This window comes from Melospiza melodia, chromosome 6 (genome assembly GCF_035770615.1).
Source record: "Melospiza melodia melodia isolate bMelMel2 chromosome 6, bMelMel2.pri, whole genome shotgun sequence".
NCBI lineage: Eukaryota > Metazoa > Chordata > Aves > Passeriformes > Passerellidae > Melospiza > Melospiza melodia.
In genome coordinates this window covers 73,437,594-73,448,671 of record NC_086199.1, presented here as the reverse complement: position 1 = coordinate 73,448,671, position 11,078 = coordinate 73,437,594, and the positions used below count along the sequence as shown (strand labels likewise).

Genomic DNA, 11,078 nt, shown 5'->3' with positions numbered 1-11,078 from the left:
CCCATGTTGGCTCATGGGGTGCTACAGGAAAATAGCGAGTTACTTTTCATTGGCTGATTTAGATAATATGCAAAAATATCTTTGTTGTAGCATAGCCAGTGCACAGGCAATTTCTCTTCTAAAGTAACAAGAGTTTTCAGCTGGATGTTTGGATCAAATGCTAGCGGTTACTTCACCAGAGGAGGGACATGCACTGTTTTCCTTCAGTGGACATTGCATGTTGATAAGCACTAACAGCTACAAGGTGTCCCTCCCTGCTTCAGTTTTAGACAGTTTCAAAAGGGAGCTAAACTACAAAACTGGATATCCATGCAGAAGGCACTGACTGCAAGTTTACCTTTGAAGTATCATCATTTCACAAAACTGAGTCAACTGGCCCAATTACTGCAAAAATGAGGCATCAATGAATTTTCTAACACAAGGAGTGAATGAGGCCCTCTCAGAAGTAAAGTGCATTGCTGAAGTACTTCTGTTATACTAGATTGTACTATATATATATTTGTGTAGGCATATACATTATTTATTTCTTTCTTTCATGCAGCTTAGTGATGATGAATGACTGAAGACTGGCACAGTAACTCTCTTCCTTGTTCTCTTTCCTGCTGTTACAATAATGTATTTTCACTCGGTATTTTGCATAAAAGATAATTTAAGAGATTAACAAAATAGACTGACATCTAGGTAAGAATAAAGCTTTGGTGAACCAAATGTCTTCAGACTGAAAAAATCCTGAATAATGAATATAACTAATACATATGAGGTAGAAACTTTTAAATCTCACAATGCTATTCAGATGAGCCAAAGAATGAGATCAGTGAGGCTGGCATCTAAGGGATTTTCCTCTAAGTGCCTCTATTTAGACTGGTAATGTGACGGAGGGAGCAATTAAAGGACATGAGGAAGGGAAGAAAAAACGCATATAAAATGTTTAGAATGCACAGTCTAGAAACAATGTGACCCTTGTACCCTAAGGTTGTGCCTAACATTTTTTGAATGATTTCTCATGCTTGAAATACAAGATAATTAGCAGAAAAAAAAGAGCACCTCTTAATTTTAACCTTAATATTAAAAGCCATGTACTGCAATCTTCCTGACTGGCTTGAGCACAAAATCCTGGAGTTTGCAGTGAGACCTGAAGAATGTGAACTGTGATCAGTATCTGGAAAAGGGATCTCAATTGCATAACTGAAAGGCAGGAAGATAATACAGGCACTAGGGGTGGGTAATTCTAAAATCCCATAGCAGAAAGAGTAAGGACAGGAAAGTAGCTACATTTACTGGATGCTTCTGCTGCTGTTCTTCCTTGATTAAGAAATATACAGAAGGCTACAGTTGATTTGTGCAAGAAGAATAAATGCAAAATAGCCTATTTCTGTGGCTAAAAAAAAGATGAACCTCTACATAAGCAAAGCCTTTGCAATGTTTCCTGTAAATAAAAAGTTATTACAGCAGTACAAATCAGTTTAAGATTCACATTTCTTTTTTAAGCTGAGGTGTTGTTGTGTGATAAAAAACAACACAGAGAAGATTCTGAAAATTTTTGTTATGCCCTTTCTCTTTTGCTTGGTTTTCTTAGGTATGCTAATAAATTATTTTAAATATTAACAGTGGTCAGTAATGTAGTTACTAAATATCTGTTAGTTTGAGGGAGATACGCCACCTCTTTAGAATAAGCTGTAATTAACAGAAAGTAAAAATGCTGTTTCTGGTGGGAGAAAAAAATTACATTCAAACTTGAAATATTTCTTAAATCTCTTATTGCTAAAATATTTACCTTACACATCAGGTAAAGCAAGGTGATGAACAGGATCTTAGTTCCAACGCAGTTGTTGGCTGTTCAGTAGCCCGTATGACATCAGCCAGATAGTTTTAATCTGCTTTGTACTGAAGAAGTCATTCTACAGGTGGAGATTTTGTCATTGGCCTCTTGTCTTTTGAACACTTTTCTTTAAACAACGGAAAATACAACACATTTTTTTCCTTAGCTAATCCAACATTTTTTTAACAGATTTATGCACATGTTCATTTTGTGGTCTACCTCGTAATAATCTGTAAGATCACGTTCCTCTCATTCCTAGTTACTTCCTCTTTCCACTTGCAACTCCTTGCCACCAGTGGCGTAACTACAGCAATTACTGTCTTGCATGTCATGTTGAAAATTGTCTCTTAATGTAGTTTAAATGCTGAAAGTAGGTCAGAGAAACTATCAGTTGTAGACCATGGCTAGGCCCAAGAGCACAGTGACATCTTTCTGATGAGCACACAGCTGCCTAAGACACGCTCTATTCGCTGTGTAAATCCTTAGGTATTTTACAGCACACGGAACCTTCCATGAAAGTCAGTTGTATCCTGGGCTGCATCCCAAACAATGCGGGAGGGGATTCCCTGCCTGCGGTACAGCCCGTCCCGACCACCGTCACGGGCGGGTCGCACCTCAGCCTGGCCAGAGTGCCAGGTTGAGGGGGCCACGAAGGCTGACACACGGGCAAGGCTCCGTGCCACCCACAGCCGGACACTCGCCCGGGGCTTTCCAGGGCCTCCAGCCCGCCCTAGCCCCGAATGGCGACACTTGACCTCGGCACGGCGGAGCTCCGAGCCGGGTCACGGCCCCGCGCCGCCCCCGCACCAAGGATGGCGGCAGCGCGCATGCCCCTTGGCCGCCCCGGCCCGTCGGCCGCCGCCGCCGCTCTATGGTCGGCCGCGGTACTGCCGGGGCGCGGCGGGGGCGCTCTGGCACAGCCGCCTCGGTGGTGGCGCGGCGCGGTGCACGCCGGGCCGCTGGCGGAAGAGGCGGCTCACATGACCCCGCGCGGCGCGGCGGCAGCGGCTCGGCGCGGTGTGTTCGCGGCCTAGCGGGGCCTCAGCCGGCCCAGCGCCTTCCCCGCGCCATCCCCGCCCCGCTCCGCAGCCGAGGGTGAGAACCGAGGGACTGCGGGGGAAACAGGGAGGCAGGGAGGGAGGAGGCGCGGCGGTGGCGCCTCGGCCGCCCGCTGGGCGGAGGCGCGGCCGGGACCGGGCCGAGGCCGCTGGGCCGCGGCGGGCGCTCGCTGGGGAGGCGGCTCGGGCCTGGACGGGGCGTGGAACGGGCGAGCGGCCTCGGGGCGGTGCTCGCGAGGCCCGTTCGCTTCCTCTCCCGCTGGGACGCGTGGGTCTCCGTTCCGCCGGCCCCGGCCGAGGTTCGGGAGCGGCGCCGCGGGAGGCGAGGGGAGCCCGTCGCACGGCCGGCACCGAGACCTGCGCGGAGCTTTGCTGGCGCCCGACGCTGCTCCCCGGGCCCGGCCGCCTTGGACTGTAGGTGGGATTTTTACTTTTGCACGTCGGGGAAACCGATCACACTAGGAAACGCGGTATATTGCGGCAAGGAAGTTATTGTCCTTAGTGTGCATTGGCGTGGTCATCTTAAAACACGTGTTACCAGGTCTAGGTAAAATAATCAAGAATGATTCATCCGTGTCAGGAGCCGCTGTGATGGGCACACGGCGTGTTTTACTCATGATGTCTTTTTCCGTTGAAGAAAAAGACCTTTGTCTGCTTGAAGGAGAGTTTTTTTGTTTCAACACAGGGAATATCCTGAACACAGCTGATGGTTTTGTTGTTTCTTTTTTTAGGTCGTTAACGGCCTTAGAGAAAGTTAGCTCTCAAAATTTTTATATTTCTTAGCCCATTCAGACTGAAATGCACACACACTGAATTTTAGTCCCTTTTTGTGTCTGGTGGGAAAGCATTACTTCAGGTATTGCATCAGCATTTATGGAGTGAGTTCAGAACGAATTAAAAGGAAGAATAGGAGAGTTTCTTACTTTCCCTGTGAAGGAATGGCATTGATCAGAGTGCTTTGTGTTTGCTTGTTTCTCTGCCTCTGAGTGCTCATTCATGTAAGTGTTGTAATGCCACAGCCATGTTTCTGTTTTGGGAAGAGTCAATAGCCAAGTTAGAATGGAAAGTCACTTACTTCACTAACCAGGGCTTTATATGGGTGCAGAGGCACAGAATTTGGAATTAAATCAAGTATCTTAAAGTTCTGATTACATACTGAATAGATCCCCACTTAAAGGGCTTTTGGACTGAGGCTTTGGTTGGGGTAAACACGTTGCTTTTTGTGCTGCTTCATAATAACAGTGTGGGATGCAGCTATTCCACAGCAATTACTAAACTCTTTCTAGATCACCTCTGAAAAAAAAAGTTAGAGCAAATACTAGTATTTTTGTTCTTAGCTTAGGAAATCTATAATATATTTTATCTCTCCCCATGTCTGTTGTGTTTAACATTTAAATCTTGCTTCACTTGCCGACCATTTTGGAGAAAACTGTCTGAGAAAGTGGTCATTTTCACTGAGGAAACCAGTTGGCTTGGAATAGAAGATTTTTCTTTTAGGGAGATTTTTTTGATGGCAAGTAATAATATAAACAGCACCTTTGTTGGGTGACAGACTACGAGATTGTTTTTATAATGGAATGGCTTAAATATCCACCCATTGTGTGGAGAGCAACACACAAACCTGTGTGATGGAACAGACTTTGACACACGGGTTTGCTGTGTATGTTTTCTTCAGCCTGCACAGCTGTGCCACTTATTCTAGACTAAGGGTACAGACTTTGTGGTGCAGAAGAAGTGTTTTGGGAAAATATTGAAAGGAAGTTAAAATCAGATAAAATTAGATCAGACTGTATCAGTCATACTGTCACTGTTGCTATGACACCTCATGTATGTATTCCTAAGACACGTGAAGTTTGTTTGTGTATTAAGACTTGAGGGGTTTTGCAGTCAGTTTTAACTTTGTTTGGTGTAGCAGTAGTAAGTAGTGCAACTGGTTGGTTCACGGGGAACTTCAGTGCTTTGAAATTGGTTAAGATGTTTTTGCAAGTTTTTAAATAAATAAAACTTTTACACATCAAGTTTCTGATGTGAAAACAGAGATAGTAATATAAATCCTGTAACACTCTTAGAATTATGACACTGCCCTGACTAGATGATGGAATTGTTAATTTTAAATATGTTTATTACCAGAAATTTTTATTGAGTTTATGTTCTGCTTGTGGCATATCTCTTCACCTCTCTTTAAAAAAAATAGTGTCAGTAATACAGAAGGTTAAAAGAATACTATGATTAAAAAGAAATTACTGTGCTAACAGTGCAGCCAGACCAGTGTAATCTCAGTCCCCTCTTACTGGGACTTCTAGGAGTCAGAGATGATGAGGAAGAGCAGGGCAGCAGTGTCTGGGTGGTGGTGACCCTTGTTTCATTGTAGTTTTGAGTTCTCTGTGCCCTCAGACACTTGATTCTGGCCCTAAGGTGAGCTGTCTGCATTTGCTCAGTTGTAAATCAGAGCCAGCATGTTCCTAGTGGACAGAGCTCCATCCCAGCAGGGATCTCACCATGACAGGATTAACCAGTCTCAATGGATTTTACCAGACCTTAGAACCTGTGGATATATCCCTGTACTCTCTTCAAGTTTCAGGAAATTGATGCAGATTGCTCTGCGTGTCGCTTGGTTCTACCAGGACTTAAGTCAGAAGTGCAGTGCAGAAAGCAGCTGAATTCCTTCTGGGCCAAAGTTGAACCTGGAATATTATAGCTATGTTTATGTAGCACTTGCCTTAGTAGCTCAGGCTGTTTTTGAGCTGGGTCTGCCTAAAGTAACCTTAGGTGTTTTGCCATCCATTTGATAATTATTCTGCAGCTTAGAGAAATGGCCCAAGGCTAATAAAGTGTTCACCTGTGTTACTGTGTTCACTTGGATCAAGGGTGTGCTCTTGAAGGAAGTCTCACAGTCATCATCACTTAGGAAATTCATTTCATACTGGTTTGTGCTATTCCAGTGCATAAGCTGGATTCCTTTTGGATGAAAATATATTCAAAAATGCACTTGTACCTACAAACTGGCATTTGTTTTAGTGGGGTGGGCCTCCCCAAAACATGTAGTGTAGACATGAGGGTCTAAACTTCCATTAGTTTTGTTTAACAGACTTGTTCCTGTTGTATTGCTTGCTGGTGCATACAGCCTAAACTGACTGCACTGAGTCTGAGACCTGACATAAATCCATCATTTTGGGAGGTAAAGATGTTGTTTCAGTATTTTGAGTGGTCTTGACCAATTGGCCAGTTGATCACTGCTTTTCTTTCTCCTGTATTTTTGTGACCACTGTAACATTCATGCAAGTTAAACGCTTGCTTAGAGCTACTAGTTAAACTGCAGCTGTCAAGCATGCTGCTTACATTCAGTTTCACTAGAGACAATACTTCCTTAAGTCAGCTGAGATTTTAAAAATGTCAGGACTGTTTAGTTTCTTACTTAGACATTTGAATAAATCGGGGAAGTTGGAAGATCACCATGTACATTCCTGAGATCACAGTAAATGTATCAGAAATTGATCACTGAACTGTACTGGCAGGGTAGGGGGACAGTCTGCACAGAAGTTCAAGATGCTGTCCCTGAGATGTGTGCAAGTGTATTCTACATAGATCCAGCTTAGCATCTCCTAAATTTTCATACCTAACCTTTGATTTGTATATGCTTAGAAATTTGTAGTTGCTTAGGGTGTGTTGTGCAGTTCCTTTGATTGTGGTATCTTGGATGCATCTTCCTCCCTGGTCCAGATCTCTCACTTCTCCAGTGAGCAGTTTCACTGCCGGTGTCTTGGTCCTCACAGCTTTTTTAACAGAACCAGAATTCAACTGTTCTCTCTGCTGCTTTCACATTAGCAGTGACACAGAGTAGTGAGAAGGAGACCCAGGCTTTCCTTAATTCTAGTTTTGATCTTAAATGCCACAGGCAGCAGAGTTGCTAGGATTGGTCCATGTAAGAATTAAGTCAGTAAGAAAACAGCTTTCTAGTTGCTGTGAAAATAATTGTACAGCTATGGGGGGTGGGGAGAGAAAGAAGGGAATGCTTTGAAATGGACTTTTGAAGCCCTGTGTGTAACAATGTGCTCCACATCATCTGCCCAAAAAGATTGAAAGACTAAGTTTGTTCGCTTCTTACTGCTTTTCTCCTTTTATGCAGCAGCAGTAACTTAGTTGACTGCTAAATCTTTGGGTTTTTAATTTAAATTATAAAAAAACCCCAACCAAACAGTTCCTTCTCTGTGCATATTTAACATCCACTGGCTATGGTATGTTTCAGCATCTTTTAATTCAAAGAACTGATGCACTTCTTAGTCCCCAGGCTTTTTTTGTTGGCATCTCCAAAGTGATGGCTCAGATAAAGTGCTTATCAGAGCGAGAGAAGGGGTTGCACCTACAGGCAGCCTGGAAAATTACTTCCCCAGTTATTCTTACATGTTTTACAGCCCACACATTAACATTGTGTGGACCTCCGATGGTGCCACTCTGTTGTAGCCTGTTTAGAATCATTTCAGACCCAGTAGCTTATTGTTTGTACCATCTGCCCCAAAATAGCTTTGAATTTCATCCAGTTGTTTTTCAGCTTGAAATGTAGGTAAGAATTGGGAGCCTTAAAGATCTTAATTTTGAGGGTTTTCTGTTGGTTATTTTTTTGTGCGTGTGAAAGTTTCTAGTAATACCAAGGCAGGTAAGGGAGTTCTGTTCCCTTCCATACCATACAAGTGCCAGATTCTAGATGAATGTCAGCTGATGTACATGTAGTCTGAGGAGACAATAAGCAACTTTTTAAAAAATAATATGGTATACCTATTTGCTGCTTTTCTTTACTTATACAGTTTTAAAAATTCAGGAATTGCAGAAAGGAAATGTATTCTTAGGCATATGGATTCTAAAAGGGAGGGGAGGTTTTATCTTTATAAGATTTCATAAAAGCTTTATTGAATTGTTTGAAAAATTTTACATTTTCTCTCTTATTTCTTCTGCCATCTTAGACCTTGTGTCACAGGAGTGTTCATTGTTTTGCTTGGTGATATATTGATAAATGCCCTTGGGGTCAATGAATGCCCTCATCTCATACCTTGTGTAATTTAGGTAGTTGGAAATGTTTCCTTGGATGAATTATGTGATAGGGTTACATATATGTTCTTAGACCAGAATAAGTACATTCTGGTGTTAGAAGGTATTATGAAATACATCTGGGTTTCTCTTTCATCCTTTCCAGTCTGCTATATATGTTTATCTCTCGTAGTTGTTTCCAGAATCTGAGGGAATAAAGTTTTTCTATGTGGTTATGTTATTAAAATTTTTTACATCTTTCAGATGTACCTGCTGTTATGGTAGAGTACTGATACTGTCTTTTACTTCTAGTATTTAATACTAATGGCTTTGCACTTGAGCAAGTCTGGAAGGTACACCTGTTTCCAGCAAAGAACAAAAAAATGTTCAGTGCCATTGTGTTCCTGGCTTGAAGGAAGCATGTTACAATCTACAGTTCTGTTGCATGCATCAGGATTTTGCTTACCATAACTCTGTTTCTCCAGACAGCCTTGCTTCAGTTTTGGCTGATGGCTGACTGTTGGAAAGCAGTTGCAGTGCAGATCTGTCACTGTGGGTTGTGAGGCAGTCTGTAGAGCCCATTCTGCCGGCAGCTTACTGGGTTCTTGTCACTTGTGATACTGTGTCTTCATGATTCATATCCACATGATCCACTGTGTGTGAACTTCTCCAGTGCTTCCTCACTGCACTGTGAGTGTAGGTATATGCTCAGCAGTAATATTGTGACCAGTTTTGGTTTTTTTAGACCTGAGGGCCTAAAGCCTTCCATGAAGATTTGACTGTGTAAGGTTACCGAAACTGTACTGGAAGCAAGAATGCATGCCTTAGTTGTATTAAGGGTGATCTTGAGTGTTTTATGACTGGTTGGTCTCTGTTTCAGGGTCAGTAATATGCATGTAAAATAATAATCTGAATAGAAAAGGATGTTTGAAATGATCTTTACTCTCTGTGGGAGCATGTTGACCCTCAGCTCATGGGCTAATGTCCAAGTTGTGCTCTAGGAGATTTGTGGACTGGGTTGAGTTAAAAATAGATCACAGAACCCTCTTTCAAGCTTTTAACTCTCTCTTTGCTGGGATTTGAGAATCTCCCCAATGTCATCTTAAATACAACTCCCATTGGTGCTGAGCATTGCAAACGTCCCACTTCTTTCTGGTGTCTTGTTCTACAGTTGTATTGTGTGTGATCATTTCTTGTACAACAGAACTATTTGCTTTATTGAAAATGTGTTACAAGATCAGTTTTGCTTTCTAATACTGCCAAGATAGCTTTATTTTAAAGAAACTGTACAAACTGTTAATGCTCTTATTGGTATGAGGAGTCAGATATAGCTTTGTTTTTCAGTTCATTCTGAAACACTTCCTTAGAAGTGCTGTTTTTAATTGAGAGAGAAGACTTCTACTACATCTAACATAATGAATAGCTGTGAGGGGAAAAAGTTGAAAAAAATAAGTTCTAGTTCGTAGCTGAAAGTCCATATAAAAATTTTAAATAATTACAGACATTTACCACTTCACTGCTTTTGTAATTCACGTTTAGGAACTGACTATAAGTTTCCTTCTCTGTTTTTTTCAGATTGTGACTGCAAGAATGTCTTTTCCACCTCATTTGAATCGCCCTCCTATGGGAATCCCAACACTTCCCCCTGGGATCCCACCTCCACAGTTTCCTGGTTTTCCTCCACCTGTACCTCCTGGTAAGTTATAGTAATATATGGAAGTATTGTAGAATTTAATTTCTTTCTATTATTCTGAATTCCTTTAAAAGCCAGGAACTTTTGTAAATAATATATCTTGGTAACTCAGATTTGTGTACATTGCAGTTGAGGTTCTAGTTTTCCCACAGAGAATGTCATGTGAGCAAGCTCTTTTTGGTCTACCAAGAACTGTTTACATTTAACCAGAAATGAAATACTGGACTTTTCTTGAGCCTGTATTCAAGACTGAAGCTGAGTGGTGATTTCTGTTTATATTAGGTGTTCCAAAGCCAGTGTTTTGACAGTAATCCATTGTAATAGCCTTTGGAAACTCTTGGGTATGCTGAGTATGTGTGATGTGAACATAGAGGAGTAACTTTCAACTCAACTTTTTTGAGTTGTTTTTCTCTATTTTAATGTCCCACTTTCTTTTATTTTGCTTCTTGTATTCTTTCCTTTAAACATCTTGCAAATTTATAGTTAGCTTTATAATTTCTTCTGATCTTCCCAGAATTATTCCTGCCTTTTTTCTTTGTTCATCTCTAAGATCAGCCTCTGGTTTTTGAGTTGAGATTTTATCTTGTTGGTCTGGAACAGCTTTCTTTCTGTATTGTGAGTATACGTAATGATGACTTGAGGTGGGAGAGGGGAGGACATCAGAGAATTACCTCTTCAGAATTCATCACAAGAACTGCAGAAAATAACTCCTGTGTTGTCTATATTGTCTTAAACTGTGTTGTACAGGAGTGTTTTATAGACAATAGAGACATTCAAAAAACAGATGGGTGAACTACAAAAACATTTCTGCACATCATTTATTAGGCTAATTTTACTTGCATTAATTTTTCTAAACATTTTTCTTGACAACTGTGAGATGTTACCTATTTTCTGATAAAGGAAGAGCTCTTGCTTAGGTAGCATCCTGCCGTCAAAAATTTCGGGTTGAATTTTAAAATAATACCTCTTATTTTTTCTAGCTCCAATTTGTATATACTAGTGTATAAAACACCAGATACTTTAAAAAAATCTTTCTGAAATATATTTTTAAATGTCTGTTATAATTTTTGGCTATGAACATTTTACTTCTTAGAATGTGTGACAAAGAAGGTTTTGTTCTCTTGTTGCGTTTAAATAGTCTCATTTTAGGAATCTGAGTTTATATTAGTCTCATATTAGGAATCTGAATAGTATGTAGAGTGGAGAAGACTGGTTATTAGGTGAGAATAAAGCTTTTGTCTGCATAAGAGAAACATGATTTGCTTGCCTGTGCAGACAACATATTTTGACTTGTAGAGGATATAGATCTCACTTCTTAGTATAAGAACATCAGTAGAGCTGAAAATGCCACAGATTTTATGAAATCTGCTCTGAATTTAGTCCATATGTAAGATCACAATTTTAGTGACTTAGAATATTATCTTTAGCTAGCTGTTTGGTGAAAAATTCATGTCTTAGTTACCTCAGCCTGTAATTTTTTGAAGAG

The 11,078-nt window shown here is 41.1% G+C and overlaps 1 protein-coding gene across 2 annotated transcripts in view; it reads left to right on the top strand.

The window, feature by feature from the left end:
* The first annotated feature begins 2,831 nt into the window (after nt 1-2,831).
* The window catches only part of RBM25 (RNA binding motif protein 25), a 32,872-nt gene continuing 24,625 nt past the window's right edge, over nt 2,832-11,078 (top strand). Inside the window, exons 1-2 of one of the 2 annotated variants that reach the window (XM_063159171.1) lie at nt 2,832-2,914; nt 9,475-9,595. In XM_063159171.1, coding sequence (XP_063015241.1) covers nt 9,490-9,595 — 106 coding nt within the window. In that variant the 5' untranslated portion in view covers nt 2,832-2,914; nt 9,475-9,489. The remainder of the gene's footprint in view (nt 2,915-9,474; nt 9,596-11,078) is intronic. The other variant, XM_063159172.1, reaches the window with a different exon arrangement.